Consider the following 27,569-nt stretch of genomic DNA (forward strand, 5'->3'; position numbering starts at 1 on the left):
ATGTAACTTTTTTTTTTAAAGATTATTTATTTGGGGGGGCGGTGCACAGGGAACAGGAGAGTCTCAAGCCGACTCTGTGCTGAGCACAGAGCCTGATGAGGTTCTCAATCTCACGACCCTGAGATCACTACCTGAGCCCAAACCAAGAGTCAGATACTTAACCAACTCCACTACTCAAGCACCTGAAATGTACCTTTTAAGGAACATTTATGAAAGTGCTCCTATTTAAAATATAAAAACAAAGAAGCTTAAAAAAAAAAAGTTAACCTTTTTTTGTTAGGTATGGTAGAATTGTGTTCTTGGGTCCATACTTCCATGCATGACTGGATTTCAAAAACTGGACTGAACTATTTTGCTAATCAAATTTCAAATTCCAGTGTCCTTTTAATATACACTGAAGTCTTGGTAGGTGGGAAAGTTTTCGTCTTGTAGGATTTCAGTGGTTCAGTAACATCCATTAGTGTTCTGTTCTTTCTGTTTTAACTATTTCTCACTTTAAAAAAACAGTTGCCAGAAAGAAATCTGTTTCTTGATGTAGGAGTTATTTTACATGTGTCATTTTATTAAGTTATTTTTGTATATGTTCTTGGGTGTTTGAGGGTAGAGGTCCCAAGGGAGATTTGCAGGGGGAGGGATGATATTCAAAGACTTGAATGAAGTCAGTTACCTTTATATGCTATATAAAATGACATTTGTAGACACTCAGGGTTAAATTGGAATGCTCCTAGGAAGTGAAATCATTAGGAGGTCACTTTGAGTTTTGATTGCCTATCTGGTATCTCCTGAACACAACCTGAAATTGGTCATACCTTTTGCAATAAAGGAGAAATACTTAATTCTTGTAATTTGAGTGTTCTATTAAGTATTTTTGTTCTCTCTTTTATTAAATATCTTTTAACAGAGAAAATTGAAAATGTTCATTTAATGTGGCTAAAAAACAAAATTATAGCTGTCATTTTAGGTCTTGGAAGAGCAAACTGAATTTGAGACAAAATAATTACATATAAAAATACTTTGTTTCTCTTCTCTTTGTTCAAATCTTGTAAAAGAGTGAGCTGGGTTTTTTCCTAAGAAATATTAAAGCTTAAGGGATCCATGAAATCCTTCAACCCCTTCCTGACTGTAGATGGTGTATCTTTTGTTTTATATAAAATCTTTTTGTATCATTTTACTGCAAAAGGAATCTAATTCCTTGGTAAACTAGCCCCTTTCCCCACCCCTCCATATAAATTATATTGCCTACTGGCTCTACTTAGAATATACTTGGCTGATTTTATTTTTTTAAAGATTTTATTTATTTGACAGAGAGAGACACAGTGAGAGAGGGAACACAAGCAGAAGGAATGGAAGAGGGAGAAGCAGGCTTCCTGCTGAGCAGGGAGCCCAATGTGGGGCTCGATCCCAGGACCCTGGGCCCATGACCTGAGCCGAAGGCAGATGCTTAACGACTGAGCCACCCAGGCACCCCATACTTGGCTGGTTTTAATTTACCTTACTACTAACTGAATTTTCCTTACGCATACTTAGATTCTGTCACGTTGCATTGTATTCTTTTGCAGTAGATTTTACAATTTACTTAAAATTTTGTTGGATTCATTTGTACACTTCCAAGTGTGAAATGTTAGTGGCCAGATAGGTTTAAGTGCATGTATCTTTATACTGTCACAAGCTGTCAAAGGAGTAAGCCATGAATACAGTCAGAAAAATACCCTTGGTACATTTGGTCAAAGAAATTGACGAAAGTGAAGGAGATTTACACTTGGTCCCCAGGTTTGTACCATTCTTTTTAATTTGGGGCATTTTGGAGGAGTTCCCTTAAGGTAAAATTGACCTATTCTGATAGTAATGAGGAAGGTTTTCCAGAAGACTTCTCAGCAGAAAGCCCAAACCTCCCTGTAACATTGAAATTTTAGACCTCTCCATCTTTTAAGTTAGGTCATTATAAATTTGAAGATTCTTTGGTAGTCCAGAAATATTCTTTAGATAACTGTGTGGGGTTTCTTTTCTTTTCTTTTCTTTTTTTAAATTTTTTTTAAAGATTTTATTTATTTGACAGAGACACAGCGAGAGAGGGAACACAAGCAGGGGGAGTGGGAGAGGGAGAGAAGCAGGCCCCCCACCAAGCAGTGAGCCTGACGTGGGGCTCGATCCCAGGACTCCGGGATCATGACCTGAGCCAAAGGCAGATGCTTAACGACCGAGCCACCCAGGCGCCCCCCCCCCTTTTTTTTTTAAGATTTTATTTATTTATTTGAGAGCGAGAGCGAGAGAATGAGAGAGAGAACACGAGAGGGGGTAGGGTCAGAGGGAGAAGCAGACTCCCTGCTGAGCAGGGAGCCCGATGTGGGACTCGATCCCGGGACTCCAGGATCATGACCTGAGCTGAAGGCAGTCACTTAACCAACTGAGCCACCCAGGCGCCCTCTTTTCTTTTTTCTTAAGACAGTCTGGCAGAAAAATTTGGTGGCAGTTATTTTGAGAAAGGACTGCCAGTCTCTATTATAAACCCAATTTTTCTGTTAAGTAGTCCTTCTGAGAGAGCATATAATATATAATCTTGCATTTTCATCATATTTTGGAGTTAGCAAATGTGTGCTCACAGTGTTTGATGAAAAAGGAAATAGAGGTTTAGATAAGTATTCTTCCAGCATTGCTGCAAAGTGTGAAAGCTCTGGATAGAATTCAGGTCATTTACTTTTGTGCTATTTCTATTACTTTTCTTTTTTTTTAAAGATTTTATTTATATATTTGAGAGAGGGAGAGAGCACAAGCAGGGGGAGGAGCAGAGGGAGAGAGAGAGAGAGAATCTCTCAAGCAGACTCCATGCTGAGCGTACCCTGAGATCATGACCTGAGCCAAAATCAAGAGTCGGACACTTAACTGACTGAGCCACCTAGGCGCCCCTGTTTCTATTACATCTAATAATAAACCTTATATGTCTGCCTATCATGAGAGACTACACTATGCACCTCTGTGCCTCAGCATTCTAATTAATACAGCTAGATCTTAATTTGTTTTAAGATGGTATAGAGGAACCATGACAGATTTTATTTTTGAATAATTCCTTTCACATTTGGATTGGATTCCTATGGTGTTTGGTTTTCAGGGTTAATTTTTACAATGAGAAAGTTTCTAAAAATTGGGTATGAAAACATTTTTCAGATACTGTGCATCTAAAAACTCACGTTAGAAGAAAAACCCTTTTGTCAGATTTTGAACTTTTTTTAATCAAAGTGTCTTCCTAACATAGATTAGGGAAAAAATTCAGCTTTTAAACAGTTTTGTGGTTTTTATGGATCCTTGGTGTGGTGTTGTGGTGCCTCTTTTGTCTTTGTGCAACTTTAGTGCTTCCTCTTCCCCTACCCCCCATCCCCGGGAATTATTTTCCAAATATTTCACCCCATTATAGCTAAACATAGTTAACTTTGGTCTCTTTTTACACTTACTTCATTTCCTATAAAATGTGTTAGGTTGAAGGTTATGGTTTTTCTTTGAACCTGAAGGTGTTTCTCTAATAATGTTACTAGACATTATTCCATCTAGAGTCTAGCCCATACCTACTCAGAGTGAAGGCTATTATCGAGTGGAATTACAGTCTGCCATTGTCTCCATATTCATGTTTATTACCAGGGAAAAAAATGAGAAGTCAGATTGTTGTTGCTCTCAAATGCAGTGGTTGGCTAATGTTAGGTAGGGGCAGTGTTTGAGTATTTACCTTTATTGTTTGAAAGTTACTCAGCACAGAGCTTACTTAAGAGTTAAGACAGCAGAATTCTTCACTGTTATAAAAATCATTACATAAATGACATTAATTTTGTTTCCAGTTACTTGCTTTAAGGCATTTTTCTTTATGTGGTATGACTTGTGAGAGAATTTTAAACCTCTGAGTCCTGTTTATTACTTGAATTGAATATTCAAGACTTAGAATCTAGTAGTCTTGAGTCAGGAAATTGATAGATAGCACTGATCATCTGCATGTGATTATTAAACATTATTGAATTAATTTCCACAAGATAATACATGTAGTTTTTTTTTTTTTTTTTTAAGATTTTATTTATTTATTTGAGAGAGAGAATGAGATAGAGAGAGAGAGCATGAGGGGGGAGGGTCAGAGGGAGAAGCAGACTCCCTGCTGACAGCAGGGAGCCCAATGCGGGACTCGATCCCGGGACTCCAGGACCATGACCTGAGCCGAAGGCAGTCACCTAACCAACTGAGCCACCCAGGCGCCCCAATACATGTAGTTTTAAGAACTTTTTTCTTTTTTTCACATTTATTTAAAAAGTAGCTTTTAATTACTGGGAACTTCAGGAATCATTTTATAAACCTACACTAGGGTCAGGGATTTGAAGTATGAAGGAGGAAAGGTAATGATTTCTATATCTCTTTAACTAAAAGTAACTAAAAGAAATTAGCCAATCTGTACAGGAGTCAGGATATGTATCTAAACAGTTGTGTCAAACAGCAAAAGCAGTATTGCCTTGTTAGACCTATCTGATATAAAATGGTTTTGGTTTTCGGTAAAAATTCAGTTATTTTATTTTATTTTATTTATTTATTTTTTTAAAGATTTTATTTATTTATTTGAGACAGAATGAGAGAGAGAGAGAGCACATGAGAGGGGGGAGGGTCAGAGGGAGAAGCAGACTCCCCGCCGAGCAGGGAGCCTGATGCGGGACTCGATCCAGGGACTCCAGGATCATGACCTGAGCCGAAGGCAGTCGCCCAACCAACTGAGCCACCCAGGCACCCCAAAATTCAGTTATTTTAGACTGTTGATTTTTCTAGGCTTTAAAAAAAGTTTATTTTAAACTGTTTAATGATTGTTTCTTCAGTTCTGTAAGTTTATTCTGTTCTACATATAGTAAAGTCTTCAAAGTGTCGCTCTATTTATAATTGCTCTTACCTTAGAAGAGAGCAGAGCCTATAAATGATTCTTTGAAGGTTATGATTACAGTGGATTCATACTTTTACTGATGTTGGGGGACAGTTTTCAGTGTTCAGTTTGATGGAAATTTAATGTTAGAAAACTGATCTCTCATTAGTAGGAAGATGATAAAGATTAGATTGTTAGTTGTTAGATTAATACTTTCCAAGCCCAGTTATACTCAATTACGTGAATCCAGGAATGTGGATCTATCATGATGATAGAACAGTTTATGCCCATTGCTTTTGCAACTGTATTAATTTAACATTTTGTATTAAATTTTGCTTCATAATCAAGATAATTAGAAATAATTTTTAATGAACACTGTAAAATTGAGTATTAGTATGCATGTGAGAATAAGGAATCAAGAGCAGAAAAATTTAATTGCTTTACTAATCTTTTTAAGTTCATCTTTAAAAATTAATATTTGATTATTTTGATTTATTTTTATTGTTTCTTTATACCCTTATATTTTCCTGATATTTATGATTAATACATGCCTGTTCCCTCATGTAGTAAATATAAAAATAATGGTGTATAGTCCTGGTTCCTTAGGGATATATTGTTAATATTTTGTATATTTCATTCTCAGTGACACTTTGGGATTGGTTTGTCAGTCCCCATTTAAGGAATTGGACAGCAGCCTTAAGGGGAAAAGGTTAAAACCATGCCTCTCATACTGGAAGTTCAAAAGTTTAAGCATTTTGACTGATTCATACATTAATGGCTCTTTTTGTCAATTAAAGACTTGCAACGTGTTCATTTGAATTTACAAGAAATAAAACTGTTGAAATGAGTGATGAAAATTACGGCTCTTCTTTTAACAGGTATTTGTTTGCTTATGGAAAGGTTGCAAAGTATATAACACTCCGTCAACCAGTCAGAGTTGGTTACAGAGGCATATGCTGACACACAGTGGAGACAAACCTTTCAAGGTAAGTAAGCATATGTGAGTTGTTTTAACTTTTAGTTGGTGTATTTCTTAATGAGCATACTTTTGCCCTTCTTAAAATGTTTAAAAGAAGCACTTGTTTAGACATTCCTGTGGATACATGGAATTTAAAAAATAGGTGGAGATAAAGATAATCCAATTCTTAAAATTTGGAGAACAGAAAAAAAGTGAGTTTAGGGTCTTCAAAATAGCTAATGAGCAGACCAATTTGAATACATGTCTTTAAAATTGGTGGCTTTTAATACTTCGTGCTCTTTGTTTTTTCACTGCCATAGGTTTCAGTCTTTTTATTAGCAAACAACACTGATTATTATACAAAAAAGTGAAATTGTACAACATTAAGGGGTTTGATTGTTTTCACTCAGTTTTGAGATCATATTACTGAGCTTTGTTGTAAATTACTGCGTCTAATAGGTGTATTCTGAGAAATTGTATGAAGAGCAAGTGTTTATAAAAACCATTTTTCTATTTATCTTCATTAAAAATTGAACAAAATATTTTGGTTTTTAATTATGGAAAGCATATACCATAGAGGTTAAAAGTTTGTGTTTAGAGAAGTTTAATAGTTGTTAAACTCATAATCTGCTGGTATGTAAATACTGTGCCAGAAACTTTCCTTGGGTTTCATTAGAGAAGGAGATAATTCTTGTGGAGCTGCTTTTTAAAAATTACTCCGTTTTTTTTTGGAAAGACAATCTTTAACAAGTTAAAAAAAAAATAATAGCTTATATTGAGAAATATTGCCCCCTGTTTTCTTGTTCCTTCTTCGTGAAATATGTGTCACTGTTACTAGTTTCCAGTGAATTCTTCTAGTATTTCTTTATGAAAGTGTAAGCAGGTAAATATGTAGTTTCATTCTCCTTTCTTACATGTAATCCAGTGAACTGTATACTGTCTATACCTTATTTTTTTAAATGAGCTTTTCATTTTGTTTTATTCTAAAGATTTTATTTATTTGAGAGAGAGAGAGCGCATGATTGGCAGGGAGGGACAGAGGGAGAGGGAGAAGCAGACTTCCCCGTTGAGCAGGGAGCCGGACGCAGGGCTCAATCCCAGGGCCCCAGGATCATGACAGATGCTTATCTGACTGAGCCACCAGGTGCTCCTGAGCTTTTTATTTTAAAGCAGTTTTAGATTTACAGTAATATAAAGATTACAGAGCTCCCTTATACCCTATACCAAGTTTCCCCCACTGTTAATATCTTTGTTGCATGTATGTGTACCTTGTTCTTTTAACTTACTTTATGCTAGAGATCTTTCTATATTTGTTCATAGAGAATGTTCTTTCAGTTTATTTAACCAAACTTGTATAAACACTTGGGTTATTTCTAGTCTTTGGCTATTTTAAATAGTGCTGCAGTGATAAATCTTTGACCATAATGTCATTTTGTACATGTATAATTATATATGTAGGAAAAATTCCTAAAAGTGATATGAGAGGGTGGATCAAAGGTTATGTAAGTATTGGTGATTTTGATAAATATTGCCAAATTGCCCACCCTAGGGGTTGTGTCCTCATCATCATTATTAGAGCATCTGCCTTCTCAATAGCCCTGCTAAGAAGGTGTTGTCAAACTTTTGGATTTTTGCCAGTCTAATAGATGAGAAATTGCATCCTAATGTAGTTTGAGTTTGCTTTTCTTTCATTATGAGGAAATTTGGGGATCTTTTCATATGTTTAACTATTTGGGTTTCTTTTTCTTACAAATTTTCTTTATTTTTTATTTTAAAAAATATTAATTAATTAATTTATATTAAGTAAGCTCTGTGCCCAGTGTGGGCCTTGAACTCATGACTCTGAGATCAAGATTTGCATGCTCTACTGGCTGAGCCAGCTAGGCACCCCTCTTTATTCTTTTTTAAATAAATGGTCTCATTGAGCTTTCTCTTGGCATGTGGGTCTTATATAACTTTAACACCCTAGTCTTTCTTGTGATCCTGGCCCTGGTAGGTACTGGAAGTGTATGATCTGGGACAGTTTTTAAACTTCCCATTTAAGGTGTAGCTGGTAAGAATAGTTACCTCATAGAGCTGTATAGTATGTATCCAATAAATGTAGGAGCTTATTGTTGTTAAAGTAGAAGAATCATGTACTTTCTCATTTTGTGTATTTCCATAAATTTTTATTTAGAGCAGCAATCCTGCTGGTTGATTATGATGTGCAGATCCATTTCAAAGCCTGTCAGATGCATTTTTTCTCCCAAATCCTCTATTTATTTATTTATTTATTTATTTATGCCCAAATCCTCTTTTTAGAAATGGTAGAAGATTGCCATTGGAGAGGGGGAAACAAATTGTCTTTAAAAGACAAAAGTTAAGGGGAATGATTTAGTGAGGCATTGTTCTGTAAGTCATAGGCATCATTTAATTTATTTATTGATTGATTTTTTTAAAAAAGATTTTATTTATTTGTCAGAGAGAGAGTGAGCACAAGCAGGGGGAGCGGCAGGCAGAAGAAGAGGGAGAAGCAGGCTTCCCGCTGAGCAGGGAGCCCGATGTGGGGCTCCATCCCAGGACTCTGGGATCATGACCTGAGCTGAAGGCTGACGCTTAACCAGCTGAGCCACCCAGGCATCCCCATAGGCATCATTTAAATCCAGAAAACATTTATTGATTGCTTCTCGGCCTTTTGGCTAAGATCAAGTGCAGAAAACATTTATTGGTATCTCCAATACATGGCAGTGTGCTAGGCACCTTGGAAGCAAGGTGAATAAGAAAGCCAGGCCTCAGCTCTTCAGGGAACTTAACATTTCTTCAGATGTATACAGTTCTAAATAGATGTAAGTAATGAAATGTTTTAAATGCTTTAATAGTGACCTGTGAAAGGTTCTCTGGAAACAGGGATTAGGGATCAATTAAAAATACTATAATAAGGACTGGGAAGGAGTAGTAGAAAGTAAGTGGGCGTCAACTATAGAGAGAAGGTCATGAGGTGGTGATGTTTGAGGGATTCTCTTTTTTTTGAAAAAATATTTTAGTTATAATGTACAATGAAGTGTCTAAAGTATACTTAAGTGTTCAACAGTTTGATTTTTCATATGTGTGTATGCACCTGTGCCACCACCACCCTGATGAAAAATATTCTCAGTAAAACGGAATTTCTTAATTCCCTTTCTAGTCTATTCTTCTGTCCTCTAATCTCCCCCGGCTCTATTATGATTTCAGTCATCCTGGCTTAGTTCTGGCTGTAGCATTTTATTTAACCTAATTTCTCTTGGCTGTTTACCTATGAGTGGAATTACCAAGTCATAGAATAGGGCATTTTTAGCTTTGGAAACTACAACTCTTATCCAAATTGGTTGTATCATTTTACATTCACACCAGCAGTGAATTAGAGTTTTAGTTGCTCTATATCTTGGTATTATCAGTCTTTTAATTTTAGCCATTCTGGTAGATTTGTAGTGGTATCTCATTTTGGCTTTAATTGTACTTCCCTGATGAGAAGTGAGGTTGAGCACATTTTCATGTGCTTATGGCTATTTGAATTTCCTGTTTTGGGGAAGTGCCTATTTAAGCCTTTTCCTATTATTTTATTGAATGGCTTGTCTCTCTCTCCTTTTTTTTTTTTAAAAATAACATGAGCATTTATTTTAATTTTATTTTTTTTTTTAAGATTTTATTTATTCATTTGACAGAGACACAGCGAGAGAGGGAACACAAACGGGGAGTGGGAGAGGGAGAAGCAGGCTTCCCGTGGACCAGGTAGCCCAGTGTGGGGCTCGATCCCAGGACCCCGGGATCATGATCCGAGCTGAAGGCAGATGCTTAACAACTGAGCCACCCAGGTGTCCCTGGCTTGTCTTTTATTATATATATTTTTAATATATTTTGGATACAATTTCTTTGTCATCTATATGTATTGCAAATACCTTCTCCCAATCTGTCTTTGGTTTCCTATTTTGTTTATTTTTTTTTAAGTAATCTCTACACCCGGTGTGGGGCTCAAACTCACAACCCGGAGATTGAGAGTCATGTGCTCCACCAACTGAGCCAGCCAGGCACTCCTGTCTTTGGTTTCCTAATGGGATCTTTTGAAGAATAGTTTTTAATTTCAGTGAAACCTAATTTACCAACTTTTTTTTTTTTTCTTAAATAGTGCTTTTTGTATTCTGTTTAAGAAATTTTTGCCTACCCTTAGTATATGAAGATGAGGAGGGTTGGGGCGCCTGGATGGCTCAGTTGGTTAAGTGTCTGCCTTTGGCTCAGGTCATGATCCCAGGGTCCTGGGATCGAGCCCCGCATCGGGCTCCCTGCTCGGCGGGGAGCCTGCTTCTCCCTCTCCCCCTGCCCCTCCCCCTGCTTGTACTTTCTCTCTCTCTTTCTTTCTCTCTCTTTCAAATAAAATCTTAAAAAAAAAAAGAGGGTATTATAGAAAATCTAAGAGTTTTGTCTTAATGGTTGTAGGGAAATCATTTGAGGCTAATATTTAAATATAATTTGCATACTATAAGGTTTACCAAGTGTACAATTCGGTAGTTTTTTAGTGTATTCATAGTGTTCTGCAGCCATCACCACTATTTACTTACAGAATTAATAGCTTTTGAGAGAAAGAAAAGGAAGCATAAAAGAATGAGTGGACTATTTAGGGAGTAGCATTTCTTTCTTATTATTTTTTTAAGATTTACTTATTTATTTGAGAGAGAGCAAGAGCGTGTGGGGGGGGGGGCAGAGGAGAAGGGAGAGAGAGAATCTCAGGCAGACTCCCCACTGAGCGTGGAGCACTCTGCAGGGCTCCATCCCATAATCCTGAGATACGACCAGAGCCGAAATCAATTGTCGGACACCTAACCTACTGAGCTACTCAGGTGCCCCGTGAGTAGCATGTTTCATATATGTATATGATACTTTGTTGTGGCAATTTGAAATATTTTTAGAACTATTTCTGTAGATTGGTGAGCTTGGACTATCTAGAAATTAAATGTATAAGCAATTGACTTCAAAAAGTTTTTCATATTTACTGTTACAGTATTTGTTGTATAATGAATAAGGGGAATGTAGGGGTCAGAAATAATCATGATTAGCAGAGGCTTTAATAATGCTATTTTGTGCCTTGCATATTACCCATATATTTTATTGCATTACCTATTTTAACTAATTTAATTCTTACAATAGTCTTTGAAGTAATTACTGTTGCTCTCATTTTAGATATGAGGAGACTGAGGTAAGAAGAGATTAAATATATTTTTTTCTTTTTAAAGATTTTATTTATTTGACTGGGAGAGAGAGAGCACTTGTAGTCAGAGCTGCAGGGAGAGGGAGAGGGAGAAGCAGGCTCCCTGCTGAACAGAGAGGCTCACTGTGGGGCTCGATATCATGACCTGAGCCAAAGGCAGTGGCTTAACCAACTGAGCCACCCAGGCGCCCCAAGATTAAATATTTTCTATGGTCATGGCTAGTTGGTGGTAGATTGAGGACTTCAGAGGCAGTATTAATTCAGGGTCTTAGTCCTTAACCACTCACGCTCTGGTGCCTCTCAATAATTTATAATGCAGAATAGCCCCTGTGCAATATATGTATTGTGTACTGTGTTTCGATTACTGTTATTATGTCTTACTATATCTTATTCTGGAATTTGATTATCCTACGGAGTTTGCATTGTATTTTGGGGCCTTTTTCATTATATTTACAGTATGCTTCAAGCATTCACCTAAGAGTTCAGTTTTATTCATACCTTAAAAAAATATCAACGTGGCTGCTCTGTAGTGGTGCTTTGGTGTGGATAATTGATAAAATCATCATGATGATGAATTTTTTAAAATGTGCACTGTCTTTACTGAAAATATTTAAAGTTAATTCTTCAGGATGAAGTCTGAATAAAGAAAAGGGATGGAGAATAGGGAAAGGAAGGGCTAAGTATAGCACCTAATGTTGCCTGATTATGACAGACTTTGAAATTTCACAGCCAACAAAGTTTTTTCTTAATTCCTAGTAGAGTCTTGCTCTTCCACTTTGTCACATGGAAATAAATATGTTATAAATGTAATACCAGCTACTATTTTAAAGATTGGATACTAAAAACCTTCAAGAAGATAGTGGTACTATAACATCTATAGAAAACCATTGTTTATTCTGTAGTACATACTGGATTTCTTAACCTATGTATGAAATAAAGAAATAAATTGAATCATTTTGCACCTACATGTAACTTATGTCATCAGTTCTATATTGGGCATTGTTTCACATCAATGAATATTACTTTTTAATGGTTGTATATATTTTTTTTTTTTTAAGGTTTTATTTATTTGAGAGAGAGCATGAGTGGTGGGGAGGGGCAGGTGGAGAGGGAGAAGCAGCCCCCCCCCCCCACGCTGAGCAGGGATCCCAATGCGGGGCTCGATCCCAGGACCCTGGGATCATGATCTGAGCTGAAGTCAGACGCTTAACCAACTTAGCCACCCAGGCACCCCTGGTTGTATGCTATTCCTGTGAGATAGTTTATCATATTTAAATCAGTCCTTTTTTTTTTTTTAAAGATTTATTTATTTGAAAGAGAGGTGGGGGAGAGGGAGAGAGAGAATTTCAAGCAGATTCCCCACTGACCGTGGTGCCCAACACGGGACTTGATCTCATGACCCTGAGCAGAAATTAAAGAGTAGGAGGCTTAACCGACTGAGCCACCCAGGTGCTCTTAATTAGTCTTTTTTTTTTTTTTTTTAAGATTTATTTATTTGTCAGAGAAAGAGAGAGTGAGTGCACATGAGCAGGGGCAGTGGCAGGCAGAGGGGGGAGGGAGAAGCCGGCTCTCTGCTGCAGGGAACCCGATGCAGGACTCGATCCCAGGACCCTGAGATTATGACCCGAGCTGAAGGCAGATGCTTAACCGACTGAGCCACCCAGGCATCCCTAATTAGTCCTTTCTTGATGGATCTTTTTTGGTCCACTTATCCTCAATATAAAGAACAATGTAATCAATGAACATATTTTATAAACTGCTTTTGGGAGCTAATATAAATTCCTAGAAGCTATTTCACTAGTTCAAGGAGTTGATGTATAGGCTTGCTTTTGATAGGTATTATTAAATCCCCTTCCAGAAAACCATACCGATTTATAGTCCAGCTAGCAGTGTATATAATATAGTGCTGTTTCTCCAGTCTTCCTGAAGCTTGGCATTAATTATTGACATTAATAATTGGCATTATTTTATCTTTGCCAATTTACCAAGCACATTTTTTTGATTACTAGCAAGATTTGAGTATCTTTACATGTTCTGGCTATTGGTATTTTTTTCTCTAAATTGATTATTTGGTTGCTTTGCCCTTCTTTTGGAGTTTTTCTTCCTGATTTATATAAACCTTAATATTAAATGTACATATTTCCTGCATGTAATAGATACTTGGTCTGGCTTGTCATTTCTCATAAGCTTTTGTGTGTTCTGCCATCAGGAAGTTTCTGTGTAGTGATATTACCATATATTTCTACATATATATATGTAGATATATGCAGTGTAAACACAATGTAAATATATTTTTATATATTTGCATTACTCTTTTTCCTGTATTGTTTTTGTATTTTTATTTTTAAAAGATTTTATTTATTTATTTATTTATTTATTTATTTATTTATTTATTTAGTACGAGCAGAGGGAGAGAGAGAGAATCCCAAGCAGACCCCATACTGAGCATGGAGTTTGATGTGGGGCTTGATCTCATGACCCTGGGATCATGACGTGAGCCAAAATCAAGTCAGATGCTAACCGACTGAGCCACTCAGGCGCCCCAATTTTGTTATTTTTAGAATGGAAATCTTGTTAACCTACTCATCTTTATTAAGTAGGAAAAACATCATTTCCCTGCTGTGATAGGAGTTCATTTCCCCCATTTTGACATTGTTTTTCTTGACTTTTTTAATGGTGTTTTTTTTGAAAGGCAGAATTTTAAACTGAATTTTGAAATAATTTCAGCTTCCAGAGAAGATGGAAAACTCTCATATATTTTCTCTGTCACACATTAATGTATAAAATGCCATATACCCTAACCCCAATTTACCAGTTGTCATTTTGCTACATTTGCTCATATCCATCCATCATTTGTCTCTCCATCTGTCTGCCTTCCTACCCCAGTCTCTCCCTCTTTCTCCTTCCCTACCTACCTACCTACACACACACACACACACACACACACACACACATACACTTTTTTTGGGAGAACAGTTGAGAGGAACAGAATCCCTAAATACTTCAGTGTGTGCATTTCCTAAGAACAAGGATATTCATTTACATAACTTCAGCATAATTATCAAGACCCAGAAATTTAACATTGATGCTATTAGTATTGAAGTTGCACTAAGTCCCAATAATATCCTTTGTAGTAGTTTTATTTTCCTCTGCTTAGAATCCAGTTGGGGATCAAGGATCGCATTTAGTTTTCATGACTCCTTCAAAGTTTCCTCAACCTTTTTTTTAATCTTTTATGTCACTGATAGTTTTGAAGAGTAGAAACCTTTAATTTTATATACTCCCCATTTTGGGCTTGTTTGGTGTTTTTGTAATGATCAGATTTGGTTAATGCAATTTTGGAGAAAATAGAACAAAATTCTCACTGTATCACTTTAAGGGGTACCTGATGACAATTTGTTCCATTATAGATGATGTTACCTAGATCACTTGATGGAATTGGCTTTCATATGTATCCTATGAAAATAATTGATGTTAGCTCATTATGAATTTTAGTTTTGTAAAATCAACATACTCCTAAAATGTAAATATAGCTGCTTTGCCAAGGGTTTTTGTAATATTTATCTTTGATAATTAAAGTGCAAAGATTATTCCTAGATAAGATTTCCCCACCCTATGTTCACTTTATCATGTATATATACATCTGCATAATGTATACATTTAGGGTTTGTTAAATGTAGTGAAACATTTTAATTATTAAGGGTTTGGAAAACATTACATGTTTTGGGATGCCTGGCTGGCTCAGTCAGTAGAGGGGGTAGCACTCTTGATCTTTTGGGGTTGTAAGTTGGAGCTCCACATTGGGTGTGGAGATTACTTAAAATCTTTAAAAGAAAAAAATGACATGTGTTTACAGTAGTAGGGTATGGGAATATTTTAAACTGTTCTTGGCCTTTTTTTTTTTCCCTTTTCAATTTTAATTTTGATTCTTGTTAGTTATCTGGTGTTAAGCTTTATGACAGCTAAGTGGCTTTAACCCTACCATGCTTAGAAATACATATATTACTTAACTGAGGAAAATAAAAAGTAGTTATATGCAGTATGTTTAGTGATGGTTTTGATTTCCTTACTTTATTGCTAATGAGGCAGTGGTTTGTCTTGGTAGATTTGTATATGTTAGAAATTACATAGTTGTACTTTTTATTAGATAAGCTTATTAATATGTACTTTTACTTTGCACACACATTTCTCCCCTCCGCCAGTATTTGTTTACTTTGAACATAGTACAGTTATTTACTTGTCTTGGGTTAATTTATTTATTGTAACTTTTCCTCAGCAACTAGTCTTCTATAGCTCAGCATGATTGATTACGTTCATAATATTGACATATTTGAATGACTTCTCGTTGTGTTGGAGTAGTGCTTGAAAAACTCAGACTTTTTTTCAAGGTTGGTACATTAAATAGCCTATCTTTTTAGGTGTTTTGGAATCAAGATCCTAGCCTAAATTGTTGATAAAGAAAAAAGAAATTTTATCAAATCAGACTTAAACTATGATATCCTTATAGTTCTGCATACAGGTTAATTCTGGTAACTTGTTGTATAGTGAATGATAGATACTGTTATTGCATCATCACTGTGATGGATGATGAAATAATTTCCTTCTCTTATTCCTTTATGACCTGTTTTGTAGTAGTAGTTGATGCTGATAATTTTATGTATGTATGTATGTATGTATTATAGTGCCTGAGGGGGGCCCCCAGCTTTTTGAGGTATAATTGACAAATGAAATTGTAAGATATTTAAATTATACATCATGATGATTTGATATGTATATACAGTTGTGATGAAAGGATTTTCTCCATCTGATTAACACATCCATCACCTCATATATATAGCTTTTTTTTGGTAAGAATCTTTTGATTTTTTTTTTTTAAGATTTTATTGTCAGAGAGCTTGCTAGTGCACAAGCAGGGGGAGCGGCAGGCAGAGGGAGAAGCAGGCTCCCTGTTGAGCAAGGAGCCTGATGTGGGACTTGATCCCAGGACCCTGGGATCATGACTGAGCCGAAGGCAGACGCTTAACCAATTGAGCCACCCAGGCATCCCAAATCTTTTGATTTTCAACAGACATTCTCTGTAGTAACACGAAGCTTTAAATACCCTGTGCTGCTGTCTTTCTTTAATTTGTCTTTGACATTTTGTATGTGTGTCTGTATTTGAAGCTCTCATGTTCCCTAGCCTTGGCAGCCAGTGTTTAGGATGCTCCCGCTGACCAAACGTGGTAATATTTGACTATAAAGAATAATAACTGCAGTGATCCCCATGATTCTAAAAGACAAAAAATGATTCCCTTTCTTCCTCCGAAAGAAAAACTTAATTGGTCACCATTGGAGGATGATCGTGATCTCATTATTTAGAAAGCTGGTAAGAATCAAGTAGTTTTTCCTTCACTGGGTGTCCAAATCCTGTGCTTGAGTTGCATCTGTGACCAATTAAATTAGAATCTGGGGCATGTGGCCAGGCATTTTGCTGTAATGAAAAAAATTGGATGACTTGGATGTGCACCTAGGCTTAAGAACCACTGTTCTACGAGGTATTTCTCTTATGGGGTACCTTGTACTAAATAGCATTGCTATGGTAAATGCAACTACCAGTTCAGTGGTCCTTGAAAAGGGAGAAAAAAATAGAAGGACAAAGAGTTATGCTGTATATACTGTGTGCATGTTGCATTTGGGATCTTGTTTTTATTGATGAAAACTTTCTTTTCTAGGCCTCCTTGATGCCGCACTTGCCTGTTCTTCATCCTTCCCACCCCTCTTTCCAAACTCATTGGCTGCTCTGTCTAGTCACCTTTGCTGGCTTCTGCTCTACCAGACTTCTAAATGTTGGAGGGTGCTCTCTTTTCTTAAAGTTCCTACCCTAGGTGTCCTTTGGTTTTAAATACTATTAAATATTATTTATATACTGATTACTCTCAGATGTTTATCTCTAGCCCTAACAATATTCCCTCTTGGATTCCAGAATGGAATATTTGGCTTGGATGTCAAAGTATTTTTTCATTTCAGACATGGTTCTGCTCTAGACTCAGTAAATAGTAAGATCATCAAGGGCTCTGGCTTTAAGAGCCCTGTGTCATTCTTGATTCCTCTCTTAAAGAACTTCTCCTGTACTCCCATAAATGCATTAGCAAATCCTGTCAATTTGAGCCTCAGTATATTTTGAATATGACTACTACTACTCTCCCTACTCTTTTTTTTTTTTTTTTTTAAGATTTTATTTATTTATTTGACAGAGAGACAGCGAGAGAGGGAACACAAGCAGGGGGAGTGGGAGGGGGAGAAGCAGGCTTCCCACAGAGCAGGAAGCCCGACGCGGGGCTCTGTCCCAGGACCCTGGGATCATGACCCAAGCTGAAGGCAGACGCTTAATGACTGAGCCACCCAGGCACCCCTCTCCCTACTCTTTTATCCCCAGTTATTTTCTGTGATTCTATTAGTCACTCAGGTTTTTTTTTTTCTTTTTTAAGATTTTATTTATTTATTAGAGCCCAGTGCACAAGAGTGGGGAAAGGGGCAGAGGGAGAGGGAGAAGCAGAGAGTCTGCTATGGGGCTCAATCCCAGGACCTTGAGATCATGACTTGAGCGAAAGGCAGATGCTTAACTGACTGAGCCACCCAGGCACCCCTAGTCACTCAGTTTTAAATAGATGGTAACTCCTCACTCTCTCCAAATTAAAATCCCTATTTCCTAGCATGATGCATAATGGGGTCTTCATATTTGTTATTTACCTGCTTAACTCATTCATTCCCTTACTATAATGATCTAGCTATACTATATACTACTTGTAGGTCTCAAGTGGATCACGCTCATTGTGTTTTTTCTTTTTTTAAAGAAATTTTTCTTTTTAAAGATTTTATTTATTTGACAGAAAGAGACACAGCGAGAGAGGGAACACAAGCAGGGGAAGTGGGAGAGGGAGAAGCAGGCTTCCCGCTGAGCAGGGAGCCCGATGCAGGGCTCGATCCCAGGACCCTGGGATCATGACCTGAGCCGAAGGCAGAGGCTTAACGACTGAGCCACCCAGGTGCCCCATCATTATGGCTTTGTATAGGCTGTGCTTTCTGCCTGGAATTTTTTTTTTCCCTAAACTTTTATTTATTTATTTGAGAGAGAGAGCATGAGCACGAGTAGGGGGGGTGGGGCAGAGGGACAAACAGTCTCCCTGCTGAGCAGGGAGCCCAGTGCAGGGCTCCACTCCAGGACCCTGAGATCATGACCTGAGCCGAAGTCAGATGCTTAACCTACTGAGCCACCCAAACATCCCTGCTTGGAATTTTTAAAAGCTTTTTATTTTGGAAAAATTTTAGATTTACAGGAAAGTAAGTTGCAAAGAAAAGATAGTACAGAGAGTATCCATATACCTTCACTTACTTTGTTTCCCTGGGTGTTACCTCAGAGTACTTTGGTACATTTGTCACAACTAAGAAACCAACATTTCTATCTGGAATTTTTATTTTTCTTTAGATCACCTGCTAATAAATACTACCCTATCTTCTGTGAAACTGATGTTTTCTGCTCTGTGTTTCAGTAGCCCCTCCTAGATTTTCATAGCACTTCTCGTAATATATGAATAAGACAGTACTAGCAAAGATAGTCTCATTATTACTACATTCAAACACATTTGGAAAAAAAAACAAAACCAGCGATTCCATGTTTCACATTTTAGAACAGCTACTTGACCATAACAGTAGCCAACGTGAGTATTTCAGTGGATTTGGGAGATAGATCATTTAAAACATTGGGTGTCCAACACCAGATTTTTCCCTGATTATTGAAATCAGAACATCAGAGTGGTGGCTTAAATTCAGGGGTCATTTTATGTGTTGGTGAAAACATGACTATTTGAACATTAAAATCACACTCAGCACCATGAGATGCTCATGTTGAGAGGAATGAAAGGCCATTTGAGGCAATAGCTCAAATGTCTCACCTTGTTCTCTGTGATATATACCTAAATGAATGGAATATTCATTAGATGATGCTTAAAATTATTTTCTCTTCTAGGGTAAAAGAATTTGTATTTAACTGCAATGTGTGTAATTCTGTTATTTCTTTTTTTTTTAAAGTACTTCTCATTCTAAATTCTCATTGTACTTTTGTGTTTTCTTGTTTAGATTTATTTATGATTCTTGATGGATGAATGGTTAAAATCAAAACTGTTTTCTTTTAGAATTCTCATTATTAATTTCCAGAACATTGAAGCGTTGCTGATTAAAATACATTTGTGATATTTACTCAGTTCTAGATGCTATCAGGGCCTGTTTGTTGAAGTATTGAAGGATTCTGGGACAAAATGAATCTGCTAGCCTACTGGAACTCTTATATTTAAGGATATTCCTGGGTGGAGTTATATCACAAAGTCCTTCTGAATTTAAACCTGAGGGCTTGGATCTGAACTGTCATCTCTTCCTTAATTGTAGTCAGGTAGCTATTCTAAAATTTGAAATACAGAGTTTTTCAACAAATTTGTTTGAATAACTAGTGTTAAACTGGGAATTCCAGGGCAAAGATGGTCTTATTTTATTGTATTCCTTAAATCACATGACACAAGGACCACAAAGGACAATGTATGTTTTTAACTAGGTGTTAGGAAATACAGGGATGATATCTTCTAAAATTAAAAAGTAAGAGAAATAAATACTGTATGGCTTTATTCTGTGGCAGTACTGTATAATAGAAATATGTGTGAACCAAATACATCATTTCAGATTTTCCAGTGCTTCATTAAAATAATTGAAATAGATGAAAATAATTTAAGCAGTATCTTTGACTTAACCCATTTTATTATTTCAACATCTTAGCGGTATACAAAGTTAATGAAATTTTTTGCTTTTTTGGGTACTAAATCTTCAAAATTCAGTGTGTATTTTTTTTTTTTTTTAAGATTTTATTTATTTATTTTGAAAGAGCGAGCAGGCACAAGCGAGGGGGAGGGGCAAAGGGAGAGGGAGAAGCAGACTCCCCGCAGAGCAGGGAGTTGATCCCAGGACCCAGGGGTCATGACCTGAGCCCAAGGCAGACGCTTAACCTACAAGCCACCCAGGTACCCTCAGTGTGTATTTTATACTTAAAATTCTTTACAATTTGGAATAGCCACATTTCAAGTGCTCACTAACTATATGTGTGCAATGCCTAAAATGTATTGGACAGTGTAAAATTAACCCATTAGGGTAATTCTACTTAAGCATTCTCAGTTCAGATGCTAAACATTTCATCTTTATTTAGATTTCACAGAATTTGCAATTGGAGAGGTAGATTCACATACCAAGCTGTTCACATATACTTAAAAGTTTTTCAGTAGTGAAATTGAGTATCAGGTATTCAATTGAAAATTAAAGTGGAAGGGCTGGTCTTACTGTTACAGTAAAAAGACATTACTTTTTTTTTTTAATTAAATGGTTATTAAGGAAATACAAATAAAAACCACAGTGAGTTACTACCTCATACTAGGGTGATTTTAATAAAATAAACTGAAAATAACAAGTGTTGGCAAGGATGTGGAGCTAGCTGATGGTTATACAACATTGTGAATGCACTAAAGACCACTGAATTGTACACTTTAAAATGGTATGTTCTATGAATTTACCTCAATTAATAAAAATTAATTTAAATAAAATTAAAGTTTTGTTTCTTGGTTAGAGTATTCTTAAAGTTTTAAGTAGCAACATTTGCCTAGTGGATTTTGTAGTAGACAGTGTTCTATTGGTAATCTATAGGAGATGGAAATTTTTTTTTTTTTTTAAAGATTTTATTTATTTATTTGACAGAGACATAGCGAGAGCAGGAACACAAGCAGGGGGAGTGGGAGAGGGAGAAGCAGGCTTCCCGCTGAGCAGGAAGCCCGATGTGGGGCTCGATCCCAGGACCCTGGGATCATGACCCGAGCTGAAGGCAGATGCTTAACGACTGAGCCACCCAGGCGCCCCTATAGGAGATGGAAATTTTTAAAGCATTATTTCTTGGCACTCAAAATATACATAGTAAATTTTTAAATTCTGAGAATTCAGTAACCATTAGTTGCTAAACTTCTCATTGTCAGCATCTGTGGCTGAGCATTGTTGATGCAGGCTCTCTGAGGACACTATGGATAGGGTCATTGTAAGAATTAAATGAAATACTAATTTTAAAACACTGGATAGGGGCGCCTGGGGGGCTCAGTTGGTTGAGCGACTGCCTTCGGCTCAGGTCATGATCCTGGAGTCCTGGGATCGAGTCCCACGTTGGGCTCCCTGCTTGGTGGGGAGTCTGCTTCTCCCTCTGACCCTGCCCCCTCTCGTGCACTCTCTCTCACTCTCTCTCTCTCAAATAAATAAAAAATAAATAAAAATAAAAATAAAACACTGGATAGGGGTGATTGTTCCTTTCTGTCCCTTACCCCTGAATGTAGTTGAAGTTGTCATTTCGTATGTCTGCTGACCACATGTCAGCACTTTAAGGGTGGGAACTTAAGTATTCATTCTTAGACTTTTAGCTTTTTCTTTTTTTTTTTTTTTTAAAGATTTTATTCATTTGAGATAGAGAGAGAGCACGAGCAGGGGCAGAGGCAGAAGCAGGCACCCCGCTGAGCCAGGAGCCCGATGTGGGGCTCCATCCCAGGACCCTGGGATCATGACCCCAGCCGAAAGCAGATGCTTAACCATCTGAGCCACCCAGAAGCCCCTACTTTTAGCATCTTACATAGTACATAGAATAGGTAAATATTTGAACTAAAACCTTGACTCATTCCTCTGCCTCTTAGTGTGCACCTTAAAATGGGCAAAGATTTTTATTAGTAATGCTGAGTACCATTAGAGCCCATAAAATGTCTCTTGTCTATCAAAATAAATAGAATAATTATGAATGGCACTGTATAAGGAGCTTGCTGTGAAATATTTCAGCCAGCATCAGTTTTATCAGAATCTCTAAGTAGTTTAGTTCTTCAGATATATTTAGAAATAGGATTTGTAAGGTGCTTCTGGATATATATATATATATATATATATGCATATATTCTTAAAAGTATATTGTTGCCTTCAGAATGCATGGAGAAAGGATGAATTGGCATAAGTATCTAGATAAGCAGGAAAGTGTCAGGATATCCTCAGAGGAAGATGGGCTTTTTAAAAGTTGGGTAGATTTAGAGGGACTTTCTAAATAAAGGTACGATCTCTACCAACAGAGTTGTATTGTGTTTTTAAAAGTTTAAAATGGTAAAGGTGCCTGGATTGAAAGAAAGAGCCTGGAAACATGTAGATTTTTTTGTGGTATTATCTAGATAAACTCTAATATAAGTTGAACCACCTAGGACTAATGTGATGGATTTATTTGGTATTCAGCATGACCGATGTGCATGCTTGGAGTTTGGTTGTTAAGTCAGAAGCTAAGTAAATTGGATGAGTTATTACTAGAAAAGCCACCAGAAATCCAGCTGTGGATTTTACTGTTTGGGGATCATTTTGAAAATGGTGTTTGTTCTAATTAGTAACATTTATTTGTTAGAAGTCACACACTTGTACTATAGCTAATTTGTGTACTATGATTTTAGTGATATTCAAACATTCTGCATTCATTGTGGGATAGTGCTCTGCCAGGGGACTTGGAGAGTTAACCTTTTGTTTTCTCAATCTGGCAAGTGCAGAAGGCTAAAGAGCATTATTTAATGGAACTTATAGAGAGTTGCATAAGACCAACCCTGGGCATAAGTCTTCTCTGAGCAGCTGGATCTGGTAGTTTAAAAGTCAGTATCACTGTCTATCTTCCCGTTAAAACAGTGTAGAACAGTAGGGAGGCTGCCGAAGGTCTTGAAGTAGTATGTATCATTAAGATAAAAATAATTTGAAAAATCTAGGAGTCCTAAGTAGTTGTTAGGATATCTAATTCTTTTTTTTTTTTTCTAAGCTTTATTTATTTATTTTAGAGAAAGTGTGTGTTTGGCCGGAGGGGCAGAGGGAGAGGGAGAGAGAGAATCCCAAGCTGAGCGCGGAGCTGATGTGGAGCTTGATCCCACTACCCATGAGGTCATGAGCCATTACCAGCTGAGCCACCCAGGCACCCCCGGATATCTAATTCTTTGATTTAAAAACAACTTTGGGGTGCCTGGGCGGCTCAGATGGTTAAGCGTCTGCCTTCGGCTCAGGTCATGATCCCAGGGTCCTGGGATCAAGCCCCACATCGGGCTCCTGGCTCAGCGAGAAGCCTGCTTCTCCCTCTCCCTCTGCCTCTCCCCCTGCTCATGCTCTCTCTCTCTCTGTATCTCTGTGTCTCAAATGAATAAATAAAATCTTAAAAAAAAAAAAAACCAAAAAACAACTTACTAGGACGCCTGGGTGGCTCAGTCGGTTGAGCTTCTGCCTTTGGCTCAGGTCATGATCCTAGGGTTCCAGGATCGGGTCCCGCATCAGGGTCCTTGCTTGGCAGGGAGCCTGTTTCTCCTCCCCCCTCCCCCCGACGAATAAACAAATGAAATCTTAAAAAAAATAAAAACTTACTGTTTCTCTTGGGAAAGTGATTAATTGAAGACCCATATTTTTTCTGGGAAGAACATTCACTATTTTTGTCTTGTGTATAGCAGGAAGCGCAGTAAACTGGAGAGTTGTGAAACTATAGAGTTTTCTTCTCCAGCTCTGCCACTGCCTAGTGTGTTATTATTTTGGGCAACTTATAAAAATAAAGGATGTAGTAGTCTCATAATTCCTATCTGGAATAGTTCTATAGTGTTACCGATTTACTTGTGAAACTACAAAATATTCCCTCATTCATATTATACTTGTGCCCTACATGGCATCCCTGACATCCTTTTTTATTTTTATTTAGTGTGTTGTTGGTGGCTGCAACGCCAGCTTTGCTTCTCAGGGAGGGCTAGCTCGCCATGTACCCACACACTTCAGTCAGCAGAACTCCTCAAAAGTTTCTAGCCAGCCAAAGGCCAAAGAAGAATCTCCCTCTAAAGCTGGGATGAACAAAAGGAGAAAATTAAAGAACAAAAGACGACGCTCATTACGTAAGTGTTTCACTAAAAATCTGTATGTGTATTAGATAGCTTTTGTTTATATCTTGGGCATTCATGGAATTCAGGTTTTACTGTTCTTTAACTCTGCTTGCATGTTTTTGTTAACAATGATAAACAGATAGGATCCCTTGGGTGTCAGTGTGAGAGTTCAGTGTGATAAATGTTTTATCTTAGTAGTTAAGGGAGGGTAAGTATATGTGGCCTTAGAATATAAAATCTGTATAGAATTACATTTTGATGGCTCCTTTGATTCTGTTCTAAAATAAGAAAATTTAAAATATGGCAATGTTGGTATTTTAGAAAATTTGGACATGTTAAAGGTAATAATGAAATAAAAGTAATTAGTCTGCTCCAAAGTGGTATGTGTGAATAGCAAAAACTATTTGTAGTATGTGTCTCAGTACTTAAGTCTATTGTAACACCTCTTATGTGCTCAATTACCAGATTATGAAATGTATCCTCAATATTTAGAATAGAACACAAGATGATGAGGCTTACAAATGCAGGGAGCAGGAATTGACTTAGAACCTCCAGAGCCTAGCACTGGCCCTGGTTCTTAGTGTCAACTGGCAGATAAATATGTCCTAAATGAAGAAGTATGATTGACTGCAGCTGTCAGTGAAAGGGAGTCCACTGCAAGGGTGAACTAGAAAGAAAAAAATAGATTGCACTGTACCCTCCTTTCTCTTGAGATTTGATTATAGAAGAGACTCCAGACACTAAACCAGATTAGAAGGTTTGTCTCTAGAACGTTAACATTTTTTTGTTACTACAAAGCTGCAGTGGACAAATGAACAAATCATAGGTGACAAACTTTTCTAAACTCTTAAGTTTCTTGTTGAAATAAACAAGTGTATTTTTCAGAGTTGGCTATTGAATTTAGGTTATGGATCCATTTTCCTTTTACCTTCCATTTTGTAAAAACAGAAATGACATCTGTTTATTTTACTTGACTATTGATTTGGGTGGCTTGCAATCACAGAAAATTGCTAAATATATATTATGGTATTCAAAACTGAGAATAACTTTCCCACCTATTCCACTTAATAACCTCATTATTTTCTTCTGAGTGTATACATAGTAATCATTTAAACTTACTGACTTTTTCACATTATTTGTTTGGTAATACCTGTACAGTTTGCTAGTTCTCTTAAGGAGAACAGTTCAGTTAAGTATCCAGTCCTCACTTAGAAATGGAGGGACCGGTGGCTGCTTTTAAGTCTGGCCTCTTTTGAGAATGTTTTTTCCAATATTAACTAATAAAACGGGCTACGCAGGGAGAGTGGTGGGGAGGGAGGTCTTGTGGTAGGTGGAAAAAAAATTTTTGTTTCCTGTTTCATGGGGGAGAATGAGGATAATCCTGAATATATGAACTTTAAAAGATCCAAGACCTTTCACTGTGAGTAGCCACTATTAAGTGCTGTGGTTTGAATGGCAGAGCTGCTGCCATTGCAGTCCATTCCTTCCTTAAAAATATACAAGTCTATAGTAGTGTACTAAAATCACTTTGATAGTACCTTCTTCATGTAATTCAGAGAGGTCATTTTCACTTAACTGGGTAAAAAGTACATTAACAGATAGTAGAACTGTAGCTCTTACTGTTTGATACAATTTTGACATACTTTAAAGTGGAAAGAATAGTACAATAAATAGTTGTATATCTTTCATTTAGAGAATATGCCGTATTTGATTTATCTCCCTACATACATACTTTTGTGTCCTGATTCCAACATACAAGAATGCATCTCCTAAGAATAAAGATATTCTTTTACATGGCCATAATACCATTCTTGGGGAGATACCCATAATACCATACCAAAAAGGCAAAAAGAAATCGGGTAACGTGTATAGTTTTGAGCCACAGTCTTTATTTTTGTGGTCTCCAAAGGTTTTTTGATTGTATAGCTCATCAGTTAAAAAAAAATGCTTGAGCACCCAGTCCCAACATCTGTGCTTATATAGTGCACACAGATAATGCTACTGATACACATTATAAAGCAGTTACCAAGAAGGGTATATTGAAAAACATCAAGATGAAAAACAAAAGTAGTGATAGTATTTTCTTCCCTTACTCTAAGGGATCATGACACAGACCTGCTTTGGAGACTATTGTTCTAGTTTCTCTGTTTCCTCTAAGTGCTTATCCTGCTCAGGAAAAAGCGTATTTGGAGAGCACGGACAGAGTAGAGTACACTTTTTCCCCCCCCGCCAGTAGGCACAAATCTGATAGGAAGGGGGTTTGTTTTTCCTTTTGACTTTTTTTTTTTGGTCCCATAAACGTCAAATATTTTTTTCTGATTTACTGTTGCATTCCTAGTTTTGTGGGTTCTGCTAGTTTATTACTTGATGTTTTGCTTATTTCCTTTTGAAGAAAAGTCCAGTGAAAAAATAGCTATTCATTATTGAGTATGCCAACTGGTGAAAACATTTCCCACAAAAGCTCTGGTGGATTTGTGTAGATGTTCTGAGAACTCCATGATTAGTAGAGGCAAATCCACCTCACGTAGTAAATCAGAATAGTGTGGTAAATCAGCATACATGTAATTCAGAATATACTGTACCAGGAAATCAGGCCATTTCATTTATTGTCAATAAAATTTAATTTTTAATTACAGATGATCTTGAAAATTTTCATGTATTAGTAAGCTCCACAATTGTAAAATAGGAAATTCACTTTCCTTATTTTGAGCAACATTCTTATTAGGAATAAAAATAGCATAATTTATAATAATACTAGTGGGATGAAAATAGAAATTTAAAAAATGTTCTTACCAAATTAAATCTTCAGTGTATAGTTTTGTTGTGATTACACTAAGAGATTGATTACTCCAGATTTGTGAACTTATTTTAAAAAGTAGTATAAGCTTATTAATATAAACCACTTTGTGATTTAAGACATTTTTCATATGCATTTGTTTTACTTAATCATAGTCTATAGCTGTTGTATATTCATTTCACAAATAAGGAAACAGGTTAAGTAGATTAAGCAGTTGCCAAAGTCACACAGCTAATAACTGGTGGAGTTGGGAGTTAGAATTTTGGCAGACTCATTGGCAGTGAAAACTGTATTTATAATTTTCTTAGATTGTTGTTAGAGTTATTTTTTTTCTTTGAATATTTATTTATTTGAGAGGGAGAGGGAGAGCAAATCCCAAGCAGATTGCCCACTAAGCGTGGAGCTGATACGGGGCTCAATCTCAGGACACTGTTCAGGACCTGAGCCAAAACTGAGTCAGATGCTCAACCATCTGTACCACCCAGGCGCCCCAGAAGAGTTACTTATATTCAAGAAAATACTTGCCAAAAACTCCAAAATAATATTACAGGTTTTTCAGATTTGGAAAAAAAATTTTTTTTTTAATTTATTTACGTAATCTCTGCACCCAACGTGGAGCTCAGACTCACAGTCCTGAGATCAGGAGTCCTTTGCTCCTCCAACTGAGCCAGCCAGGTGCCCCAGATTTGGAAAATTTTTGATCACATGTTAATATAGAATATTCATGACATGTATTTTATATATTTGGCTGT

At 36.8% G+C, this 27,569-nt stretch overlaps 1 protein-coding gene across 2 annotated transcripts in view; it reads left to right on the forward strand.

Moving 5' to 3' along the window:
• The window catches only part of AEBP2 (AE binding protein 2), a 92,032-nt gene that overhangs the window by 26,088 nt on the left and 38,375 nt on the right, over positions 1-27,569 (forward strand). For both annotated transcript variants that reach the window (XM_078075703.1, XM_036073118.2), the window contains exons 3-4: positions 5,755-5,862; positions 23,846-24,032. In XM_078075703.1, the coding sequence (XP_077931829.1) occupies positions 5,755-5,862; positions 23,846-24,032 (295 nt within the window). The remainder of the gene's footprint in view (positions 1-5,754; positions 5,863-23,845; positions 24,033-27,569) is intronic.

Source organism: Halichoerus grypus, chromosome 6, assembly GCF_964656455.1.
Source record: "Halichoerus grypus chromosome 6, mHalGry1.hap1.1, whole genome shotgun sequence".
Classification (NCBI taxonomy): Eukaryota; Metazoa; Chordata; class Mammalia; order Carnivora; family Phocidae; genus Halichoerus; species Halichoerus grypus.